The 25,469-nt window shown below is 44.7% G+C and overlaps 1 protein-coding gene across 1 annotated transcript; it reads left to right on the forward strand.

Annotated features, from left to right (window-relative positions):
- Positions 1-17,134: 17,134 nt before the first annotated feature.
- LOC123424638 (BRCT domain-containing protein At4g02110-like) lies at positions 17,135-23,251 on the forward strand. The gene is made up of 9 exons (XM_045108274.1): positions 17,135-17,220; positions 17,321-17,425; positions 17,630-17,731; positions 18,392-18,476; positions 18,565-18,631; positions 18,723-18,767; positions 18,933-21,989; positions 22,143-22,359; positions 22,471-23,251. Exons 1-9 carry the CDS (start codon positions 17,140-17,142, stop codon positions 23,074-23,076), a joined length of 4,365 nt encoding a protein of 1,454 aa, XP_044964209.1. The 5' UTR covers positions 17,135-17,139; the 3' UTR covers positions 23,077-23,251.
- Positions 23,252-25,469: the final 2,218 nt, after the last annotated feature.

Below are 25,469 nucleotides of genomic sequence, written 5' to 3' on the forward strand. Positions count from 1 at the left end.
ATTACGACGTTCAGACACTCCGTTGCGTTGCGGTGTGCCAGGAGGCGTTAGTTGTGAAACGATTCCACACTTCCTTAGGTGTGTGCCAAACTCGTGACTCAAATATTCTCCTCCACGATCAGATCGTAGACATTTTATTTTTCTGTCACGTTGATTCTCAACCTCACTCTGAAATTCCTTGAACTTTTCAAACGTCTCAGATTTGTGCTTCATCAAGTAGATATACCCATACCTACTCAAATCATCGGTGAGAGTGAGAACATAACGATAACCACCGCGAGCTTCAACGTTCATTGGACCACACACATCAGTATGTATTATTTCCAATAAGTCGGTGGCTCTCTCCATTATACCTGAGAATAGAGTTTTAGTCATCTTGCCCATGAGGCACGGTTCGCATGTGTCAAATGATTCAAAGTCAAGAGACTCTAGCAGTCCATCAGTATGGAGCTTCTTCATGCGCTTAACGCCGATATGACCAAGGCGGCAGTGCCACAAGTATGTGGGACTATCGTTATCAACTTTGCATCTTTTGGTACTCACACTATGAATATGTTTAATATCACGATCGAGATTCATCAAGAATAAACCATTCACCAGCGGAGCATGACCATAAAACATATCACTCATATAAATAGAATAACCATTATTCTCTGACTTAAATGAGTAGCCGTCTCGCATTAAGCAAGACCCTGATACAATGTTCATGCTTAAAGCTGGTACTAAATAACAATTATTAAGGTTTAAAACTAATCCCGACGGTAGATGTAGAGGTAGCGTGCCGACGGCGATCACATCGACCTTTGAACCATTCCCGACGCGCATCGTCACCTCGTCCTTGGCCAGTCTCCGCTTATTCCGCAGTTCCTGCTTTGAGTTGCAAATGTGAGCAACAGCACCGGTATCAAATACCCAGGAGCTACTACGAGCGCTGGTAAGGTACACATCAATAACATGTATATCATATATACCTTTAACGTTGCCGGCCTTCTTGTCCGCTAAGTATTTGGGGCAGTTCCGCTTCCAGTGACCTTTTCCCTTGCAGTAGAAGCACTCAGTCTCAGGCTTGGGTCCGTTCTTTTTCTTCTTCCCGGCATCTGGCTTACCGGGCGCGGCAACGGCTTTGCCGTCTTTCTTGAAGTTCTTCTTACCCTTGCCTTTCTTGAAACTAGTGGTCTTGTTGACCATCAACACTTGATGCTCCTTCTTGATTTCTACTTCTGCAGACTTGAGCATCGAGTACAACTCGAGAATGGTTTTCTCCATCCCTTGCATGTTGTAGTTAAGCACAAAGCCTTTGTAGCTTGGTGGGAGAGACTGGAGGATTCTGTCAATGATAGCATCATCCGGAAGTTCGACTCCTAGTGAAGTCAGACGACCGTGTAACCCAGACATTTTGAGTATGTGCTCACTAACAGAACTGTTCTCCTCCATCTTACAGCTGAAGAACTTGTCGGAGACTTCATATCTCTCGACACGGGCATGAGCTTGAAAAACTAGCTTCAGCTCTTGGAACATCTCATATGCCCCGTGTTGCTCAAAACGTCTTTGGAGCCCCGTTTCTAAACTGTATAACATGCCACACCTGACCAGAGAGTAGTCATCACTCCGTGCTTGCCAGACGTTTAGAACGTCCTGCGCTGCTGCGGGAGCGGGAGGGTCACCTAGCGGCGCATTAAGGACATAAGCCTTTTTAGCTGCTTCAAGGATGAGCTTCAGGTTGCGAACCCAGTCTGCATAGTTGCTACCATCATCTTTCAGCTTGTTTTTCTCTAGGAATGCGTTGAAGTTGAGGTTGACGTTGGACATCTACAATATTTATAAAGACAACTTTTAGACTAAGTTCATGACAATTAAGTTCATTTAATCAAATTAAGTATGAACTCCCACTTAAATCGACATCCCTCTAGTCATCTAAGTGATACATGATCCATGTTGACTAACCCGTGTCCGATCATCACGTGAGACGGACTAGTCACCATGATGAGCAACTTCATGCTGATCGTATTCAACCATACGACTCATGTTCGACCTTTCGGTCTCTTGTATTCGAGGTCATGTCTGTACATGCTAAGCTCGTCGAGTCAACCTAAGTGTTTCGCGTGTGTAAATCTGGCTTACACCCGTTGTATGCGAACGTTAGAATCTATCACACCCGATCATCACATGGTGCTTCGAGACAATGAACCTTCGCAACGGTGCACACTTAGGGGAACACATTCTCGAAATTTTAGGAGGGATCATCTTATTATGCTACCGTCATTTTAAGCAATAAGATGTAAAGCATGATAAACATCACAATGCAATCATATAGTGACATGATATGGCCTTTATCATCTTTGCTCATTCGATCTCCATCTTCAGGCATCGCATGATCATCATCGTCACCGGCGTGACACCATGATCTCCATCATCATGATCTCCATCATCGTGTCTTCGTGAAGTCGTCACGCCAACTACTACTATCACTACTACTATGGCTAACCGTTTGCAATGAAGTAAAAGTAGCAAGCACATGGCGTTGCATCTCATACAATAAATTAAGACAACTCCTATGGCTCCTGCCGGTTGTCATACTCATCGACATGCAAGTCGTGAAACCTATTACAATAACATGATCATATCATACATCATACATGCAACATCACAACTTTGGCCATATCACATCACATGTCAAACCCTGCAAAAACAAGTTAGACGTCCTCTAATTGTTGTTGCAAGTTTTACGTGGCTGATTTGGGTTTCTAGCAAGAACGCCTTCTTACCTACGTGACAGCCACAACGATGATATGCCAAAGCTATTTACCCTTCATAAGGACCCTTTTCATCAAATCCAATCCGACTAGAGTAGGAGAGACAGACACCCGCTAGCCACCTTTATGCACGATGTGCATGTCTGTCGGTGGAACCAGTCTCACGTAAGCGTACGTGTAAGGTCGGTCCGGGCCGCTTCATCCCACAATACCGCCGGAAAAGAATAAGACTAGTAACGGCAAGCAAATTGACAAACCATCGCCCACAACTTTTGTGTTCTACTCGTGCATGGAATCTACGCATAGAAAACCTGGCTCGGATGCCACTGTTGGGTAACGTAGCATAAATTCAAAATTTTCCTACGCTTATTCAGATCTTCCTATGGAGAGACCAGCAACGAGAGAGGGGTAAGAGCATCTTCGTACCTTTGAAGATCGCTAAGCGGAAGCGTTGCTAGAACGCGGTTGATGGAGTCGTACTCGCAGCGATTCCGATCTAGTGCCGAACAACGGCACCTCCGCGTTCAACACACGTGCAGCCCGGTGACGTCTCCCGCACCTTGATCCAGCAAGGAGGAGGGAGAGGTTGGGGAAGAAGACCAGCAACACGACGGCGTGGTGTTGGTGGAGAGACGAGGTCTCCCGGCAGGGCTTCGCCAAGCGCCGGCAGAGAGGAGGAGGAAGAAGTGCAGGGCTGCGCCGAGAGAGAGATTAAACCGTGTCTCAAACAGCCCCGGACCTCATCTATATATAGGGGGAGAGGGAGGGGGCGCATCCCTTAGGGTTCCCACCCCTAAGGGGTGCGGCAGCCCTCAGATGGGGAAGGGGTGGCGGCCAGGGCAAGGGGGAGGGGTGGCGCACCCCTCTGGTGGGCCTAAGGCCCACCTAAATTAGGGTTCCCCCCCCCCCTCTTTTCCTTTCCCCTGCGCCATGGGCTGAGTGGGGAGGCATACCAGCCCAACTAGGGGCTGGTTCCCACCCCCACTTAGCCCATCTTACCTCTTGGGGTCGCAGCCCCCCCTTCGGTGGTCCCCCGGGACCACCTCCGGTGGTCCCGGTGGTCCCGGGACGTTACCGGTGATGCCCGAAACACTTCCGGTGTCCGAAACCATCCGTCCTATATATCAATCTTTACCTCCGAACCATTCCGGAGCTCCTCGTGACGTCCGGGATCTCATCCGGGACTCCGAACAACTTTTGGTAATCTCGTATAACAATTCCCTATAACCCTAGCGTCATCGAACCTTAAGTGTGTAGACCCTACGGGTTCGGGAGACAGGCAGACATGACCGAGACACCTCTCTGGCCAATAACCATCAGCGGGGTCTGGATACCCATGGTGGCTCCCACTAGCTCCACGATCATCTCATCGGATGAACCACGATGTCAAGGATTCAATCAATCCCGTATACGATTCCCTTTGTCTGTCGGTATAGAACTTGCCCGAGATTCGATCGTCGGTATACCTATACCTTGTTCAATCTCGTTGCCGGTAAGTCTCTTTACTCGTTCTGTAGCACGTCATCGTGTGACTAACTCCTTAGTCACATTGAGCTCATGATGATGTTCTACCGAGTGGGCCCAGAGATACCTCTCCGTCACACGGAGTGACAAATCCCGATCTCGATTCGTGCCAACCCAACAGACACTTTCGGAGGTACCCGTAGTGCACCTTTATAGTCACCCAGTTACGTTGTGACGTTTGATACACCCAAAGCACTCCTACGGTATCCGGGAGTTGCACAATCTCACGGTCGAAGGAAAAGATACTTGACATTAGAAAAGCATTAGCATACGAACAATACGATCTAGTGCTGGGCTTAGGATTGGGTCTTGTCCACCACATCATTCTCCCAATGATGTGATCCCGTTATCAATGACATCCAATGTCCATGATCAGGAAACCATGATCATCTATTGACTAACGAGCTAGCTAACTAGAGGCTTGCTAGGGACACATTGTGATCTATTCATTCACACATGTATTAGTGTTTCCTGTTAATACAATTATAGCATGAACGATAGACGATTATCATGAACAAGGAAATATGATAATAACCATTTTATTATTGCCTCTAGGGCATATTTCCAACACTACTCACGAGTCATTGAAGGGTCTCCAGATGAGATCTCGCGGAAACGGAAGCTTGCGGCGGCGGAAAAGTGTTTTCGTGGATTCCCCCATTTTTTTCTCTGTATTTTAGGGAATATATAGGCGAAGGAGGTAGGTCAGGGGGGCGCCAGGGAGGCCACAAGCCTGCTAGCCGCCGCCCCCTGGTGGCGGCTACAGGGCTTGTGGGCCCCCTGTAGCTCTCCTGGCTTGGCCCTCAAGCCCCTTTATCTTCTTCCGTTTGGGAAAAATTTATTTCGGGGATTTTATTCCGTTTGGACTCCGTTCCAAAATCAGATCTGAAAAGAGCCAAAAACACAGAAAAAACAGGAACTGGCACTTGACACTGAATTAATAAGTTAGTCCCAAAAAATATATAAAAGGTACATAAAACATCCAAAGATGACAAGATAACAGCATGAAACCATAAAAAATTATAGATACGTTTGAGACGTAGCACACACCAGTGGGCCACAAGCCCTGGAGGCGTGGGCACCCCTTGGCCGTGCCTACCTGGCTTGTGGGGCCCACGTGCACCCCCTCCACTCATTCTAGCTCCCATCTGCTTCTCCTACCTCTAGAAAAAATCGTTTTACAGCTCAAACCCGTGTTCTTGCTCTTCTTGCTGCGATTTTCGATCTCCTTGCTCAAAGCATCATTCTCTGAACTGTTTTGGGGAAATTGCTCCTTGGTAAGTGATTCCTTCATTGGTCTAATTAGTTTTTGCTCTAGTGCTTTATCCTTCGCGTATTTTTGCTGCCTTGGTGACCCTGTTCTTGAGCTTTGCATGCTAATTTTAGCTGGTCCCAAGTAGTTTTGACGCGTGATACGGCCTCTAGGCACTTGAAGGAGTAGTTGCTACGAGTTTGGTTGGGCCTTGTTCACTTTTCCTTAGAATCACTAAAAATTTCAGAAATTTTCAGAGAAAGAAAAGGAAAAGATGAGGAGGTTCTTAAGAGGCTCTTCAAGCCGTGACCCCAAGGATGATTAGAAGAAGAAACCCAAGTATCCGGTCCCTCGAGTTGTAGAAGTTCGAGCGTGCGAGTGGCCAAGCGATGTGTTCCTACGCGCCGCCGGACTTTATGAAGACTTTTATTACTTGGTGGAGAACGCAGGCCTTACCGCCTTCGTTGAAGATAAGTGTCCGCAATACCTCCTCCTCACTAATATTTTCATTCAAAGCTTCAATTTTTATCCGAGGAAGAATCCTCCTATGGTTGAGTACATGTTATATGATATCCCCCATCGCATGTCACTTCAAGATTTTTGCAATGTTTGCAAATTACCTTATGTTGGGGATATTCATGAACCTCGTCCACGGGACTTGGAGGCTTTCATAGATACTATTGTTGTTGGAGAGGAGAGAGGAGTATCTTGCGCTAGAGCTGCTAGCATTCATTTTCCCGTGCTTCGGTACTTCTCATTATTTGTGGGAAAATGTTTGATTGGCCGTGGGAAAGCTAGAGCCCTTAGCTCTCCAGATCTTGCGATTTTGCGCGAAGCCCTTTATAATGACAAAACTTATAGCTTGGGCGCTATAGTAGCTCAACGGTTGAACATGAACCGTTCTAAAGGCGTTGTCTATAAAGGTATCTATGCTACTCGTCTTCCTAGACATTTTGAGATACCTATTAGACTGGATGAAGAAGAAGAGATTCTTCTTCCCGAGAGATATCTAGATTATGATAGCATGGTTCGCCATGATTTTCTGGATAGAGATAATAGTAGAAGGATGATTTATAACCTGGTATTTAGTCAGGGTACTCGTGAGACTATTACCTTGCGTGCTCCTTCTTTGTTCAACCTTTATACATGCAGGTACATGATTATGCCCTCGGACATCTACGCATATTGGGGCATAGCCCAACCACAGGCGCCCGTGCCCGAGCTACCAGTCGAGTACGAGACGCCGGTTTATCAATGGGAGCCAGAGGAGTTCACACAGCAGTGGCATCCTCAATCCACTCCGGAGTATCCCGGAGACGGTTACTTCCCACCTTGGGAGTAGACCAAGTTAAGCCAAAAGCCTAAGCTTGGGGGAGTACGTGTTTCTCACTGACTTTATATTCTTGCTTACACTTTCACTTTGTTAGTCGGTGTTCACACTTTGCCACTGTATCATCCATGCTAGTTTATTTTCTTTTTCTTGTTTTCTTCTTTTATGTCCTTTTGAGAAAACCCAAAAAGATTTTCCTTTCTTCTTTTGCTTGTTGGGAGCTTTCCCGTGTAAATAGTTTTCTTTTTCTTTGGGTCAAGGTAGAAGACCATGGTTACAATGTTTAGTGGCTCTCGCATGCATATCTGTTTATGTGTTAAAGAGCCATATTACTTTGACTTCTCCTTTGTGTTTGCTTGCAGATTCCAGCTTAGTCCAATGCACGAGCACTCTTATTATTGTTCACATCGTTCAATCGTGTAAGTGAAAGGCAATAATGACAATATATGATGAAGTGACTGAGCCTGGAAAAGCTGGTATGAACTCGATCTATTTTGTTTTTGTAAATATGACTAGCTCATCGTTCTAGATTCAGCTTTTTGTGAGAGAAACATGTTTGCAATGACAACTTAGCGATCATAGTTTCTGATGCCATGCTTAATTAGCTAGGAGCTTATAATGGTTTGTCTTGAATGCCAACATGAATTTTGAGATGACTATGATGTAGTATGATAGGATGGTATCCTCCTTTGAATGATTCAAGCGGCTTGACTTGGCACATGTTCATACATGTAGTTGAAACAAAATCAACATAGCCTCTATGATATTCATGTTCATGATGATTTATATCCTACTCATGCTTGCACTCAATGTTGGTTAATCTCAATGCATTTGATGACTGTTGTCGCTCTCTAGTTGGTCGCTTCCTAGTCTTTTGCTAGCCTTCACTTGTACTAAGCGGGAATACTGCTTGTGCATCCAATTCCATAAACCCAAAGTTGTTCCATATGAGTCCACCATACCTACCTATATGCGGTATCTACCTGCCGTTCCAAGTAAATTTGCATGTGCCACTCTCTAAACCTTCAAGAAATAATCTGTTTTGCATGCCCGAACCGCTCATGTGGTGACAGGGGGCTATTAGTATCTTCCATGCTAGGCGTGTGATCCTCGATATGTGTTTATTCACTATCATTCACGAGAAAGGGATCGGCAATTGGAATGCCCAGTTCCACGCTCAAATCGAAAACATAACTATAAAACAAACTCCCCCTGGATTGATGTTGGCATGGACGACACCTGAGTATTCGGCTAGTCGTGGAGTGTGATTGATTGGTGGTGGGGGAGTCAAAACTTTACTTTTCTGTTTGGGAACCGCCTATAGCATGTGTAGCGTGGAAGATGTTGAAAACTCTTAGTCATTGCGTTGACAATGAAAGCATGCCACCCAAAATTATTATCTCTGTTTTCAAAGCTTGAGCTCTGGCACCTCTGCAAATCAATGCTTCCCTCTGCGAAGGGCCTGACTATTTATGTTCCCGTTGAGTCATCCTCTTCTTATAAAAGCACCAATTAGAGAGCACCTCTGTCATTTCTATGCTTTGCCTTTAACTGATATTGGGTATGACTGTGACTGGATCTTCTTTCCATGAATTACAATGTTTAGTCAGCCCTTGATCTTTGAAAGTGCTCTGCATTTATGTTTTGCGGTCTCAGAAAGAGCTAGCGAGATACCACCTATTCATATTGCTTCATGCTTGTTTTGATTGAAGTGTTGGTATCTGAAACTTATTATTATTTGCTCACTAGTTGATTATGCCATTGATATGAGTTTACGGTGAGACCTAGATGTCATTTGCTTATGTGGTTAGCTTGTGATCTTGATGAAAATCTGGTTATGAGCTAGACATAGTTGCAACAACAAGATCGAACATAGTTTGTAAACGTTTTTCTTTTGTCTCTTTGTGTTTGTCAACTGAATTGCTTGAGGACAAGCAAGGCTTTAAGCTTGGGGGAGTTGATACGTCTCCGTCGTATCTACTTTTCCAAACTCTTTTGCCCTTGTTTTGGACTCTAATTTGCATGATTTGAATGGTACTAACCCGGACTAACGTTGTTTTCAGCAGAATTGCCATGGTGTTGTTTTTGTGGAGAAATAAAAGTTCTCAGAATGACCTGAAAATTTACGAGGAATTTTTGTGAAATATATGAAAAATACCTGCGCAAGAATCCACCGGAGGAGGTGAGCCATTTGCCCACAAGCCCAGGAGGCGCGACCCCCTGGTCGTGCCTACCAGGCTTGTGGGGCCCACGGAGCTCCGCCGCCTCCAATTCCAGCTCTATTTATTCCCTTCCGTCCGACAAAAAATCAAGGAGAAGAGTTCATCGTGTTTTACGATACGGAGGCGCCGCCACCTCCCGTTCTTCCCCTGGAGGGCAGATCTGGAGTCCGTTTTGGGATCCGGAGAGGGGAGATCGTCGCCATCATTATCATCAACCATCCTTCATCGCCAATTCCATGAAGCTCTTCACCGTTCGTGAGTAATCTATTCGTAGGCTTGCTCGACGGTGATGGGTTTGATGAGATCTATCATGTAATCGAGTTAGTTTTGACGGGGATTGATCCCTAGTATCCACTATGTTCTGAGATTGATGTTGCTACTACTTTGCCATGCTTAATGCTTGTCACTAGGGCCCGAGTGCCATGATTTCAGATATGAAATTATTATGTTGTCGCCAATATATGTGTGTTTTAGATCCGATCTTGCAAGTTGTAGTCACCTACTATGTGTTATGACCCAGCAATCCTGGAGTGACAATAACCAGAACCACTCCCGATGATGACCATAGTATGAGGAGTTCATGTGTTCACCAAGTGTTAATGCGTTGGTCCGGTTCTTTATTAAAAGGAGAACCTTAATATCATGTAGTTTCCATTAGGACCCGCTGCCATGGGAGGGATGGACAATAGATGTCATGCAAGTTCTTTTCCCTAAGCACGTATGACTACATACGGAATACATGCATACATTACATTGACGAACTAGAGCTAGTTACATATCTCTCTGTGTTATAACTGTTGCATGATGAATGCCATCCAGCACAATCACCGGTCCAATGCCTACGAGTTTGTCCTACTGCTATCACTGTTGCTACTATTACTCTGCTGCTACTGCTGTCACACTTGCCACTACTGTTACTTGCTACTGCTGTTACCTGCTGCTGCTGCTGTTACCACTGCTACCGTTGCTATGGTACCACCTTGCTACTGATACTTTGCTTGCAGATACTAAATCTTTCAGGTGTGGATGAATTAACAACTGAACTGCTAATACTTGAGAATATTCTTTGGCTTCCCCTTGTGTCGAATCAACAAATTTGGGTTGAATACTCTATCCTCGAAAACTGCCTCGATCCCATACACTAGTGGGTTATCAGGACCTATTTTTGGCGTCGTTGCATGCATCAAGTCAGGAATAGTTGTCCGTCAACAAATCACAAGTCTGAAATATTGTAAAGTTCAATTCTGTTTTACAGTGAAGATCGTCGTAACAAGAGGATAAACTGTCTACGATATGATCATAGAGATGAATATCTGAGTTGCGAGTTTTGGTACACAGTTAAGACAATGTGGAAGTTGTTTCGCAATTCATGCCACCAAGAACACCATAGTATGATGGTGTGTCTGAACGTCATAGCCACGACCTATTTGATATGGTGCATGCTATGATGTCTTTTATGGAGTTACCACTATCATTTATGGATTATGCATTAGAGACAACCGCATTCACTTTAAATAGGACACCGCGTAATTCCGTTGAGATGACACAGTATAGATTGAGGTTTAGAAGAAACCTAAGCCGCCGTTTCTTGAAAGTTTGGGGTTGCGATGCTTATGAAAAAAGTTTCAGCCTGATAAGCTCGAACCCAAAGCGGATAAATGCATCTTCATAGGATATCCAAAACAGTTGGGTACATCTCCTGTCTCAGATCCGGAAGCAAAGTGTTTGTTTCTAGAAACGGATCCTTTCTCGAGGAAAGGTTTCTCTCGAAAGAATTGAGTGGGAGGGTGGTGGAACTTGATGAGGTTATTGAACCATCACTTCAACCAGTGTGTAGTAGGGCGCAGGAACTTGTTCCTGTGGCGCCTACACCAATTGAAGTGGAAGCTGATGATGGTGATCATTAAGCGTCGGATCAAGTTACTACAAACCTCGTAGGTCGACAAGGTTGCGTACTACTATAGAGTGGTATGGTAACCCTGTCTTGGAGGTCATGTTGTTGAAACAACAATGAACCTATGAGTTATGAAGAAGAATGGTGGGCTCGGATTCCGGCAAAATGGCTGGAGGCCATGAAATCCGAGAGAAAATCCATGTATGAGAACGAAGTGTAGACTTTGGAAGAACTACTTGATAGTCGTGGGACTATTAAGTAAAGATGGATCTTTATAAGGAAGATAGACGATGATGGTGAAACGTCACCATTAAGAAAGGCTCGACTTGTCGCAAAGACATTTCCGACAAAATTCAAAGAGTTGACTATGATGAAACTTTCTCACTCATAGCGATGCTAGAAGTCTGTTGGAATTATATGAGGAGTTGCTGCATTATTTATGAAATATTGCACATAGGATGTCAAAACATTGTTTCCTCGACCGTTTCCTTGAGGAAAGATTGTATGTGATACAACCGGAATGTTTTGTCGATCCTAAGGATGCTAACAATTATGCAAGCTCCAGCGATCCTTCTATGGACTGGTGCGAGCATCTCGGAGTTGGAGTATATGCTTTGATGAGTTGATCAAAGCTTTTGGGTTTATACAAGGTTTATGAGAAACTTGTATTCCCAAAGAAGTGAGTGGGAGCACTGTAGAATTTCTGATAAGTATATGTGGTTGACATATTGTTGATCAGAAGTAATGTAGAATTTTTGTAAAGCATAAAAGGTTGTTTGAAAGGAGTTTTTCAAAGGAATGCCTGGATTGAGCTACTTGAACGTTGAGCATCAAGATCTATGGAGATAGATCGAAACGCTTAATAGAAGTTTCAACAAGATGCATGCCTTGACAAGTTTTTTAAGGAGTTCAAAATATTTCAGCAAAGAAGGAGTTCTTGGCTGTGTTGTAAGGTGTGAATTTGAGTAAGACTCAAAACCCGACCACGACAGAATAAAGAGAATAGGCGAAGGTCGTCTTCTATGCCTTAGCCGTAGACTCTAAAGTATGCCATGCTGAGTACCGCACCTGATGTGTGACTTGCCACAAGTCTGTTAAGAGGTACAGAGAGTGATCCATGATTGAATCACTGAGCAGCGATCAAAGTTATCCTTAGTAACTAATGGACTAAGGAATTTTTCTCGATTATGGAGGTGGTTAAAGAGTTTGTCGTGAAGGGTTACGTCGATGCAAGCTTTGACACTAATCCGAATAACTATGAGTAGTAAAATGGATTCGTATGGTAGAGTAGATATTTGGAATATTTCCGAATAGCACATAGTAGCAGCATCTGTAAGATGACATAAAGATTTGTAAAGCTCACTCGGATCTGAAAGGTTCAAGAACCGTTGACTAAAACCTCTCTCACAAGCAAGACGTGATCAAACCCCAGAACTGTAAGGGTGTTGGATTCGTTAGAATCACATAGTGATGTGGACTAGATTATTGACTCTAGTGCAAGTGGGAGACTGTTGAAATATGCCCTAGAGGCAATAATAAATTAGTTATTATTATATTTATTTGTTCATGATAATCGTTTATTATCCATGCTATAATTGTATTGATTGGAAACACAATGCATGTGTGGATGCATAGACAAAACACTGTCCCTCGTAAGCCTCTAGTTGACTGGCTCGTTGATCAAAGATGGTCAAAGTTTCCTAACCATAGGCAAGTGTTGTCACTTGATAACGGGATCACATCATTAGAAGAATCATGTGATGGACTACACCCAAAGTTATGAACGTAGCATATTGATTGTGTCATTTTATTTCTATTGTTTTCTGCGTGTCAAGTATTTATTCCTATGACCATGAGATCATATAACTCAGTGGCACCGGAGGAATACCTTGTGTGTATCAAACGTCACAACGTAACTGGGTGACTATAAAGATGCTCTACAAGTATTTCCGAAGGTGTCCGTTGAGTTAGTATGGATCAAGACTGGTATTTATCACTCCGTATGACGGAGAGGTATCTCGGGGCCCACTCGGTAGTACAACATCACACACAAGCCTTGCAAGAAATGTGATTTAGTGTAGGTCACGGGATCTTGTATTACGGAACAAGTAAATAGACTTGCCAGTAAACGAGATTGAAATAGGTATGCGGATACCGACGATCGAATCTCGGACAAGTAACATACCGAAGGACAAAGGGAATGACATACGGGATTATATGAATCCTTGTCACTGAGGTTCAACCGATAAGATCTTCGGAGAATGTGTAGGATCCAATATGGGCATCCAGATCCCGCTATTGGATATTGACCGAGGAGTCACTCGGGTCATGTCTACATAGTTCTCGAAACCGTAGGGTCTGCACACTTAATGTTCGATGATGTTTTAAGCGTATTTGAGTTATATGGTTGGTTACCGAATGTTGTTCAGAGTCCCGGATAAGATCACGGACATCACGAGGCTTTCCGGAATGGTCCGGAAATGAAGATTGATACGTGTCTCATTTGGTTACCGGAAGGTTTTCGGGCATTACCGGCATCGTACCGGGAGTGACGAATGGGTTCCGGATATTTACCGGGAGGGGGGCAACCCACCCTGGAGAGGCCCTTGACCTTGAGGGTGGCGCACCAGCCCTTAGTGGGCTGGTGGGACAACCCAAAGAGGCCTTGGCACCACAAGGGAAAAACCAAAGAGAAAAGAAAAAAAGGGTGGGAAGGAAGGGAAGGACTCCACTTTCCAATCCTAGTTGGACTAGGATTGGAGTAGGACTCCTCCTCTCCCTTGGCCGGTGCACACTTGAGGGCTTGGCCCTCAAGGCAAGCCTCCCCACCTCTCCCCCTGTATATAGTGGTGTTTTAGGGCTGATTTGATACAACTTTTGCCATGGCAGCCCGACCACAAACACCACGGTTTTTTCCTCTAGATCATATTTCTGCGGAGCTTGGGCGGAGCCCTGTTGGAATAGATCATCACCAACCTCCGGAGCGTCGTCACGCTGCCGGAGAACTCATCTACCTCTTCGTCTCTCTTGCTGGATCAAGAAGGCCGAGATCATTATCGCGCTGTACGTGTGCTGAACGCGGAGGTGCCGTCCGTTCGACACTAGATCGGGAAGGATCATGATGAGATCGCGGGACGGATCGTGATGAAGTTCGCGGGACGCATCGTGATGGGATTGTGGGACGAAGGGTACGACTACGGTGATTTGAATCACGCAAGCTGTTTCATTACATCATCCGCGTTTCTTAACACTTACCGCTGTGCGATCTACAAGGGTACGTAGATCGGAATCTCCTCTCGTAGATGAACATCACCATGATAGGTATTGCGTGTGCGTATGAAATTTTTTGTTTCCCTTGCAACGTTCCCCAACATATTTACTTTCCCGATGCTATCACCACTACTATTTTCCTCTTGTGTTTTGATCCTTTACAAACTATAAGGCTGGAGAGATTGACAACCTCTCTGTACTCGTTGGGAGCAAAGTTACTTGTTGTGTGTGCAGGTCCACGTCTTCTGCTAGCGCCAGGGTGGAAGACATCTATTTGTTGAGCCTAGGAGTCCTCCTGGATTTGATAAACCTTTCAGTCTCTGTGTGAGGGAAATTTGCTGCTGACTACATTTCCACCTTCCACTTGAGGTCCAACGAGGGGCGATAAGTATATACATCACCTAGTCATCAGATGCCTACTCCATTTCTGTTTGCAACCGTCCCCATGTACAACACCTTAAAGTCGGTACCCCCACCTCCTTCGCCTTCTGTCCCCTCCATTTGGTCTCTTGGACGCAAAGGATATCAACATCTCTTCTCACCGCTGTATCAACTACCTTCCGAAGCTTATTTGTTAGAGACCCTATGTTCCACCTACCTAAGCAAATCTTCCTAGACTCGGCTAGCTTCCTTATCCTTCGCACTCGTCGAGTCAAATGCGAAGACCCTTGCTCATTTTCCACTATACCCGGGCGCCGATGTAGCGCGTCACTAAGGATACGATGACCCAATCCTCGCCCACTTGCCACTTTATCAAGATCACGATACGACACACCACTTGGAGGGTGATGGCCCGACCCTTACCCATTTGACACCACACCCACGTTCCGATGTAGCGCGTCGCTCATGATATTACGCCCCAATGAAAATCTTTTGCATTTCATCTCTATAAGAGTGGTTGGGTTTTGACGTTGGCTCGTCAAGCGTACCACAACCCTCCTCCTTTATCCGGACTTGGGACCCGCTATGTGGAGACAACATAGGCGGAGTTCAAAAACAAAAAATATAAAATTATAAAATTGTGAACAAATTTTAAACATGAACAAATTTCAAATTCATGGAAAAATATAAAATTATGAACATTTTTCGAATTGTGAACAAACTTTGCAACAATAAACATTTTTCGAATTATGAACAAATTTTGAAACATGCACAAATTTCAAATTTGTGAGCAAAATTATGAACAATTTTTGAATTGTGAACAAATTTTGAAGCTACGAACATTTTTCAATTGTGAACAAATTTTGAAACATTAACACAGTTCAAATTCATGAATAAAAATTATAAAATTATGAACAAATTTTGAAATCATAAACATTTTTTGAATTGTGAACAAATTTGGAAACCATGACCATTTTCGAATTACGAACAAATTTTGAAACTATAAACAGTTGTTAAAAATAAACTTGACAAAAATAAAAGATATAAAAAGAAAATGAAAAAAGAAGAGAAAACAAGAGAGAAAAGAAAAAAGAAAGAAAAAATAAATAGAAAAACGAAAAAAAGAAAGACCAAATGAAAACTGAATAACCGGTTCAAGGTGCCTAGAAGTTTTTTAAAACCAGAAAAAACCGGCTGAAAAACCTCTAGAAGGTTCTCAAAATCGAAGCATTGGAATGCTTAAACGGGCCGGCCTGTTGCGTTGCTGATTGGTCTGTGCGAAGTGGTGCTCCTATTCGGCGCCTTTAGCGCCGGTTAGGAAAACCGGCGCCTGCAGGGCTCCTCTTCATGGGCGGCCCATGTAAAAATCCGTTGGTTATTAAAAATTTAAAAGGTTCACAAATTTTTAAAAAGTTCAAATTTGCAAAAAAAGTACATCACCAATTTTTGAAATTTGTTCATGGATTTTAAAAAAAGTTCACAAAATTCAAAAAAAATCATGAATTTTGAAAAAAGTTCATAAAATATTTAAGATCATTTAAGTGATTTTGAAAAAAGTTCATGAATTTTAAATTACCATTAATTTTCAGAAATTGTTCACGAATTTACAGAAAAAAATCATTTATTTTCAAAAAAGTTCACAGATTTCAAAAAATTTCATGAAGAATCTCTACACTGGCCGGCCCATTACGGAAAGGGGAAAAACATGTTTTTTGTTTTTTTCTATCGCGTGAGGCATGGTTTTTTCGTTTGGTGTTTTTTGTGATTTTTTTTTTCTTCGTTAAACCCTATCAACATGGGATCTAGTTTTGAAGATCTCGAAGCGAGAAAGCCAACAGTGAAAACGGTTCGAGATTTGGACGCACGGTTTAGGAGATTAAACATTTTTAAAAAACGAATCTACGAAAAAGGGAAAACTTTTTGGTTATGACAAATAACACGCATGCAGTACGTCACTTGTCACAACCTATAAAAGATGAAAATAATCGTTGAAAGGTATACTCGCTAACCAGTGATTTCGTTGGTCGGGCCGTACCGTGCTCGGCCTGTTTAACCTGGACCGGCCCTTGCCGGCCCGTTTGGCCAGGTTTGCTTTGACCCATTCCGTTTGGGAACCGCGCGTCCCCGGCGGAAAACCAAATTACAAATTTTACAATCTCCAACTTTCCCTCCGCTCCCGGACCAAACGCAACAAAATCCACCCCCTCCCCCCCCATTCCAACCAGCCTCGCGCGCCGACCAACGGACCAATCCCAAATCCTCTAACCCTACCCCCGCCCCGGACCCTGTCCCATCCATGCGCCCGCACGACGGCGACGAGCGCCTCTTCGCGGGCGTGCGCTTCGCGCTCGTCGGCTTCGACCCCGCCTCCGAGTCCCAGGTGCGCCCGCCCGCCTCGACGCGGTTCCCACTCCCACGACCCACCTTTTTCATCTCGGTTCCGCGCTGGCTAGGCCCGATTCGGCCCAGTTCTCACCGTGTGATGTCTCCGCGTCTGGCAGTATCGGTCGGAGATGGTGCGGCGCGGCGGCGCCGACGCCGGCGGGCACGCCGCGGCGGGGTGCACCCACGTGGTCGTCTTCGGCCTCGTATACGTGAGTTCCCGCTTCCCCTGCTCCTCCGGGGGTTTCGTTGGGGGCGTTTCTCGCGTGACTTAGTTCAGTGGTGTCTCTGCTTGAACTGAAATCTGTGTAGGACGATCCAGTTTGCGTGGCGGCGCGGGAGGGCGGGAAGAAGGTCGTAACTGAGCTGTGGGTGGACGATAGCCTGGACGCCGGAGCGGTCGCCGATACCGACCGGGTCAGTTCCGCTATCGTACTTGCATCTCTACTGCAATTAATCCGGTACATTTGTTCTTTATGGACAGTACAGTGTAAACCATGCCTTTTGAATAAGTTCCCCAAACAGTTGTCTTAAGAGAGGACCCTTTGGTTTGTCCCCTATGAAATGATCTTATTTCTGCGAGTGGTTAGTTGGTGACTTGAACTTCGTTTGATTTGATAGGTACTATACAAGCCATTGAGAGATCTGGATGGTATACCGGGCAGTGAATCGCTTAACATTTGCCTGACAGGGTACCAAAAGAATGGGCGTGAAGACATAATGGTAATACTGCTGCTTTTACCTTTATACCTCCAAGCCTAGAGGTCTATGATTGTTAATTCATAAAGCCAATAACATAGAGTATCTGGTCAGTATCATTTTGTTATTGATCAGGACAGTTATGATTTCCTTCAGTGGATGGATTGAAGATACTTGGTGGTTAAGTTTTGGTCCCTTGTTTGGATAGCTTATAGTCATGCCTTTGATTCTAGCAAATTGTTTTTTGTTGTTGTGCCAAGTTTGGAGTTAATTATATACACTTAAACTGCTGAATCAGTTTACGGATACCAAACATGTTAGAAACCAACATTTCTTCTGCATAGCCAAGATTCAGAATGCTACTGACATAGATCCACCTGTAGCAGTTAACAAATTTTCAGCTCTTTTCTTGTAGGGACTTGTAGTTTCTCACACTTGGGTTTGAACGCTTCATTTTATTTTTGGAGTTCTCATCCCAAAGCTGTAGCTGCTTAGGCAGCTTAGTTTTATTTGTCAGTTTTTAGCTATGTTAGTTTAGTTTGGCTATTGCTGTTTGGTTTGGAGCTTTTGCACCATCTGGTTTGTTTTGTACTTAACGCCCTCTTAGGTGTTAGTCTTCTAACATACAACGATGTGTGTTTGAGGAAAAATATTTCTGACCATTTATTTCACTACTGAATATAGAAAATGGTTACTTTAATGGGAGCACAGTTTTCCAAGCCTTTGATAGCACACAAAATCACCCATCTAATTTGCTACAAATTTGAAGGTATGTTGTTTTCTTCGTAATTTCCATACAGTTTACACTTTTTCAGTTAGTGTTCACTCTCAGTTTTTCTCACCCCTATTTCTATCAGGTGAGAAGTATGAACTTGCTAAAATGGTGAATATCAATCTTGTTAATCACCAATGGTTGGAAGATTGGTATGTTTATTTACTAACCAGTCTTGTAAATAAGTTATCGTGTCATGTCATGGTTATTTCTGCTGAAACACCGGATATGATTTTACTGCAGCTTAAAGGCCTGGGAAATTCTTCCAACTGAAAATTATAACAGAAGGTAAGTGTAGAAGCAAACCAACTTGCTATTATCTTTGATATTTCCCACCCTTTCATTTTAGCCATCGGGTTTATATGTCTTGTTAATTTTCTCATAAGAATATGCAATGTATATCATGCACTTCATGGGTACTGAATCAAGTGATTTGGTCACTTATTTATGCAGTGGATGGGAACAAGAGACGATGGAGGTACAAGTTCAGGACTCCGAAGATGAAGCAGAAGATGCTGGCAGAGGTTTATCTCATAGCAGAAGCATTGCCGGAAGTGTGTCTGTTACAGGGATCAGAATGGGAACTCATGTTGATCCTGATGTCCCCTCATCTGTTCATGGTCTTACTGTCTCCCCTGGCAATACCGAGATTACTGCAGGAAGACACCTGGGCACTCCAGAACAGGGCAGTGAAGATCTATGCATAAGGCCCCTTGATGTTAGAGCTGACATACAAAGCACTCATAACACAAATGGTGTGACAAATTCTGCTGATCTTGAGGCACACGATTCTATCCATCCTCCTATTAACTCCAGTAGCAATGAAGAGGCTCCTGGAGATCACAAGACCAGAGATGAAATCAAAGATGGTGATAAAAGGCCACTTGCCGCTTCTATTCTCAACACAAATGGGCTCACAGATTGTGCTGATCATCTTCTACATCAAGCAACTATGGTATCTCCTATTCCAGCAGTCAACAAACACAACATTGATGGAAAATATTTGGACAATCCCTGTCAGTTCACTGGCAACAATGTTAGTTTACTAACATCTTCTGCAGAGAGTCTCTTGAAGAAAGCATTGCACTCGTCACGTCTGAGTGGAAACGTCGATCATAAGGATGATGGACCTGTAGCTGATCTTGCTGCCAAAGTTGGTCAAGCAAACATAAAAGGAAATGCAGCCTTGCTTAAGGCTAATTTGGTATCACCAGGCAATTCGGCATCGAAGACTACACCGATCTTAAGCTACTCCAGAAAGCGTACTCGGAAGTCAGTTTCACCGGGAACTAATTTAAATTTGGTTAACCAAACAGCATCTCCCCAAAATTTGGAGATAAATACACCAAATGTTGAGTTTAACATCTCTGCATCAATGAAGAGCAATGATAAAATTAGCGAGCTTGCTGATACCAAAAGCCTGAGAGACGAAGCCATAAAACATGTGAACAGACCGGACTCTGTACTTGCTCAAACGAAGGGCAGGCTTTCTTCAGCCAGTCCAAAACTGCTAAATGGTGGCACAGACTTAGCAATTGGAACTGCAAATAGTCCTTTCTCAAGCAGGGGAATCACATCTGACGCAGCAACAGTTTCTGATCTGGGGGAAAATTCCACTGGATCTCGACCCATTAAACCTAATGGTAAAGTAAACAGTGATGTTATTGTGAATCTTACGGAGAGGCAGAAGTCTGACTCTTCTGGAAAGAAGCTGTTGCCCTATAGGAGGACTTCTTTGAAGCTTGCAAGGTCTTCTGAAGCAGAAAAACTTCCTGAAATTATTGATAATGAGGCGAAGGTAGAGTTACCGGCTAAAGCAAAGAAACTGGCACAGCATGAAGCAGCAGCAGAGAAGGAATGTGCTATAAGCCCTTCTATTGATTCTGAAGCTGAACAAACAGTTTCAAGTTTCTCTCGTCAAATTCAGAATGTAGCAATGAGTAATGCATCACAGGTTAATAGCATTGAAGCGGTAGCTACGGACTCGCAGCATGACAAGGAGGTTTCTCATGCAACCACGGAAACAGGTGCTAGGAAAGTATCAACTTCTAGAGTGAAGAACGCTGGTGCTAAGAGGCTTCGGAGTGCTACAAATGGTAGACGCCCATCATCTGCACGTTGTAAAAGTGAGTCCAAGTCTAAGGATGGTATCGAGGCAGTTCTTTCTCATGAAAACGTAGACGCAGAAAAAGGAAATAATTGTACCAGTCCGAATGCTGCTGAATGTAGAACATCCTTTCCTGAAGAAATCCTGAGAAGTAGAGCAGACACAACTGCCAAGAACTCACTGAATGCCAACAGTGAGATGAATGATGTGCTAGCAGCTTCAAAGATGGAGTTCGTTGATTTGATTTCGAAGGGAAGTAACCCTAAAAAACTTCCAAGTGGTGCAACTGATGATCAATTTGAATTAGGTTCATCTGAGAAGGTGGCATATGCCACAGCAAGGAGTGCTGTTCCAGAAATTGCGCAGCCTGCTGACATAAGGATGGCTGATGCACCAACCGCTGATAAAGCCGAGGCTGTATCTTTGAAGTCGGATTTTTGTGATGCAGCTCCCCAAGCTTCCACCGAAAAGCTTTTAAGTACTGCAAGTGCTAATAACCATGAAACATGCGCTCCTGATAGAGTACCAAAGAACAGAGTGCGTAAAGCAGTTGCAAAGAGGAAAATTTCTGCCACACAACAGCATGTATCTGGTAGTGAACCTTGCAACACTGGTGGTGTCTTCCCATCTGAGGCTGAAGTTGACACGATAAAGAGGGCTGCAGAGTGCTCCACAAATGCTGACAAGGCAATGGTGGATAAGGATACCCAGAGTGCTAATAAGGATGGTACAGCAAATGAAGTTGGATCATTTTGCAAAGATTCCTTTGAGGACATATTGGAAGATGCGCAAAACTCAAAGCCGAGGAGTAGCAAAAAGAAAAAGGTTGCAGATGCAATGGATGGCTCTGCTGACCATAGCAAGGAGAATGTACCATCCAAAGATGCACAAAACACAAAGCCCAGGAGCAGGAAAAAGGAAAAAGTTGCAGATGTAATGGATGGTTTTACTGACCATAACAAGGAGAACGTACCATCCAAAAATGTGCAAAACACAAAGCCGAGGAGCAGCAAAAAGAAAAAAATTGCAGGTGCAATGGATGGTTCTACCAACCATAACAAGGAGAATGTACCATCCAATGCTAATCTCTCTCCTAAATCAAAATATGGAAATAACTGTGTAAGTTCCAAATGTATCACAAAATCGGTACAGAATGGGAAAGATGTGCCTGGTAACCACAGTATAAGAGAAGGAAATGACCGCCCAACCTTGGCCTTGTTGGAACCAACATGGTTTATTTTAAGCGGACATGACTTACTAAGGAAGGATTGTATGTCGATACTTAGGCGCCTGAAGGGAAGAGTATGCAGGGGTTCACATCACTGGTCTTTCCAAGCGACACATTTTATCGCACCTGAGCTCCGCAGAACTGAAAAATTCTTTGCAGCGGCTGCAGCTGGGAGGTAAATGAGCCTTTTTAGAGGTTTCCTGTTTAGTTCTTTATACCTTGTTCTTGTTGCCTAGATCCTCTTGTCAAAATAAATGTACATACAGTCATTTTGCCCCTTTTTCTGTTTCATGATACCTGAGTGTTTGTTGCTTTTCTGAAATATTAGGTGGATACTCAAGTCTGATTACTTGAGTGCTTGCAATGAGGCTGGCAAGTTTGTAGAGGAAGAACCATTTGAGTGGCACGGTGATGGCCCTAACAACTGCGACACGATAAGTTTGGATGCTCCAAGGAAATGGCGTCAACTAAGGCAACGTACTGGACATGGCGCCTTCCATGGGATGAAGATCATCATATATGGAGAGTGCATTTCTCCATCATTGGTAAGTGTGGACACACACACTTCTTTATCTGATAAGCATCCTGGCAACTCTGTAATGCCGCAGCTCTATATATGCACTTTTTATCTGACAAACCTTTCATTTTCTCAACAGGACACGCTGAAGCGTGTAGTGAAGGCTGGTGATGGCACCATCTTAGCGACCTCCCCACCATATACCCGGGTGCTGAAACACGGCGCCAGTTTTGCGGTGGTATCCGCAGGCGTGCCAGGCACGGACGCGTGGGTCCAGGAGTTCGTGAGCCACGACATCCCCTGCATCAGCGCAGACTACCTGGTGGAGTACGTGTGCAAGCCCGGCCACCCTCTGAACAAGCACGTCCTCTTCAACATGCACGACCTGGCAGACAGGTCCCTGCAGAAGCTACAGCGTTCTCAGCAAGGCGAACTCGACGGTGCCGGCACCACCGGAGAGGCGGCAGCCAGGGGAGGCGACCCTGAAATAAGCTGTTCTGCTTGCGGATCGGGCAACCGGGAAGGGGCTGCCATGCTGATATGCCGCGGCGGCGGCGAGGGGAACAGGGTTGGTTGCGGCGCTGGGATGCATGCCGATTGCCTGAACCCGCAGCCGGAAGCTGCTGCTGTTGTGGATGGTGAGTGGCTGTGCCCCAAATGCGACCACGGGCATGTGAAAGTGAAGCCGCCTCCTAAGAAGGCCAAGAAAGGTGGCAGCAGATCAGCAAAGCCCAAGCGCAAATGATCATTCTGGCTCTGCTGCTGTTCTTTTTGTTGGCAAGTGCTGTTGCTGCTGTGTTAATAATATATACTGTATGTAGCAAATTAGCAATGAGAGTGATGTGTGCCATTGTATTAACGTTGCGCCACTCGGAAATCCACATTGAAGTTGTCATTGCAACTCAGATCCATTCAGCTTCTGCCCTATGTTTGTGGATTATTTAGTGGTTTGATCGAACGCACACGGCAGAGTGTGGTACACCTACACAGCAACAATGCTTAATCTATCATTTTGCGCTGGGCTGTTGCAATAAGATCAGTGTCTAATTTCAAGCCAGATGGCGTTCCTCTGGCTGTAGTTTTCAGACGGGATGCCAGCATCATGTTTCTGTTTGGGTTTCAGAGAACCTAGTTTAATCTGCTAATTATATTCATTGGTTACTGTGAAAAGTTGACTGGATGGTTGTTGGCATCTGTAATACATGCGTGTACGTTGGGCGAATCGGTTACTCGATATCTCGGTCCGTCACACACGGGCAAACTGGTGAACACATCGATGCCAGAAGTAGCAGGAGTGGTATTAGGTTAGGTAATTTCTAATGCTAATCCGTAAACTGGACACCACAACTTTTTGTCTGACACGGATAGGGGAGGAAGCCATTCAACGATATTCGCATACATTTTAAATTATATTTTAACTAATCGGATGAAATTTGTAAAACACAACGGATTCATCAAGTTCATAGATGGACGGGTCATGCCATCCTATATATATTGCACCTTGAGCTTCAATCAAAGTTTATAGAGTAACCGAATGTTCAATAAGTTTTTTCATGAACGGGTCTTGTCATCCCATATGTACTGCACCTTGAGATTCATTAAACAGTGTATGTGCGTAAATGATCTGTCCTCAATCTTGTGATACATCACGACAACACATACATGCTACACAATGTGTAGAGCAACATTGGGTAAATGAATGAATCAATCAACAAGTTGAGCAAGAAAAAGCAAAACTTATGATCTCTTCAGTTATTGCGTGTAATGGTCACCTTGCCTCCAACATATCAACCGCTCATAAAACTTGGCGACTTCACATTGCGGGCATGGATGATGTGCATGTCGTAGGCGCAAGATGCTTTCGTGTGAGATACGAATCATGCACACGGTGCTAGAAGAACCCCATTATGCTCCTGCCTAAGAAATCTGCGGATACAACCAATCATACAACGCACAACAACTCATCCTCCATGCTCGAGTACCCCGTCATCCTTTGTACTCTAAATAAATGCCGCGATGTTCGAAAATAAGCTCAATGGCATTTGGACGAACACCTGTGCGGGCGTGGTGACTACCATCGAAGTTGTTGACATGGGGGAAGGGGGGGATACCTGGTTGTGGATGGATCCTCGGTGTATGACGCCATAGTAATGTTGGGGAACGTCGCATGGGAAACAAATTTTTTCCTACGCGCACGAAGACCTATCATGGTGATGTCCATCTACGAGAGGGGATGAGTGATCTACTTACCCTTGTAGACCGTACAGCAGAAGCGTTAGTGAACGCGGTTGATGTAGTGAAACGTCCTCACGTCCCTCGATCCGCCCCGCGAACAATCCCGCGATCAGTCCCACGATCTAGTACCGAACGGACGGCACCTCCGCGTTCAGCACACGTACAGCTCGACGATGATCTCGGCCTTCTTGATCCAGCAAGAGAGACGGAGAGGTAGAAGAGTTCTCCGGCAGCGTGACGGCGCTCCGGAGGTTGGCGATGACCTTGTCTCAGCAGGGCTCCGCCCGAGCTCCGCAGAAACGCGATCTAGAGGAAAAACCGTGGAGGTACGTGGTCGGGCTGCCGTGGAAAAGTCGTCACAAATCAGCCCTAAAACCTTCGTATATATAGGTGGGAGAGGGGGACCTTGCCTGGGTCGGCCGAGCCAAAGGGGGGAAGGACTCCCCCCCAAACCGAGTCCTACTTGGTTTGGTGGGTGGAGTCCTTCTTTCCTTTCCCACCTCCTCCTTTTTTTTCCTTTTCTCTTTGATTTTTCTTTCAATGCGCATAGGGCCCTTTTGGGCTGTCCCACCAGCCCACTAAGGGCTGGTGCGCCACCCTCAAGGCCTATGGGCTTCCCCGGGGTGGGTTGCCCCCCCCCGGTGAACTCCCGGAACCCATTCGTCATTCCTGGTACATTTCCGGTAACTCCGAAAACCTTCCGGTAATCAAATGAGGTCATCCTATATATCAATCTTCGTTTCCGGACCATTCCGGAAACCCTTGTGACGTCCGTGATTTCATCCGGGACTCCGAACAACATTCGGTAACCAACCATATAACTCAAATACGCATAAAACAACGTCGAACCTTAAGTGTGCAGACCCTGCGGGTTCGAGAACTATGTAGACATGACCCGAGAGA

Source organism: Hordeum vulgare, chromosome 2H (genome assembly GCF_904849725.1).
Source record: "Hordeum vulgare subsp. vulgare chromosome 2H, MorexV3_pseudomolecules_assembly, whole genome shotgun sequence".
In the NCBI taxonomy this organism is placed as follows: domain Eukaryota; kingdom Viridiplantae; phylum Streptophyta; class Magnoliopsida; order Poales; family Poaceae; genus Hordeum; species Hordeum vulgare.

Coding starts and splice junctions, on each gene's coding strand:
- LOC123424638 (XM_045108274.1), top strand. CDS start 17,140: ATGGTGCGGCGCGGCGGCGCCGACGCCGGCGGGCACGCCGCGGCGGGG. Junction 18,477..18,564: donor AATTTGCTACAAATTTGAAG/GTATGTTGTTTT, acceptor TATTTCTATCAG/GTGAGAAGTATGAACTTGCT. Junction 21,990..22,142: donor GCAGCGGCTGCAGCTGGGAG/GTAAATGAGCCT, acceptor CTGAAATATTAG/GTGGATACTCAAGTCTGATT.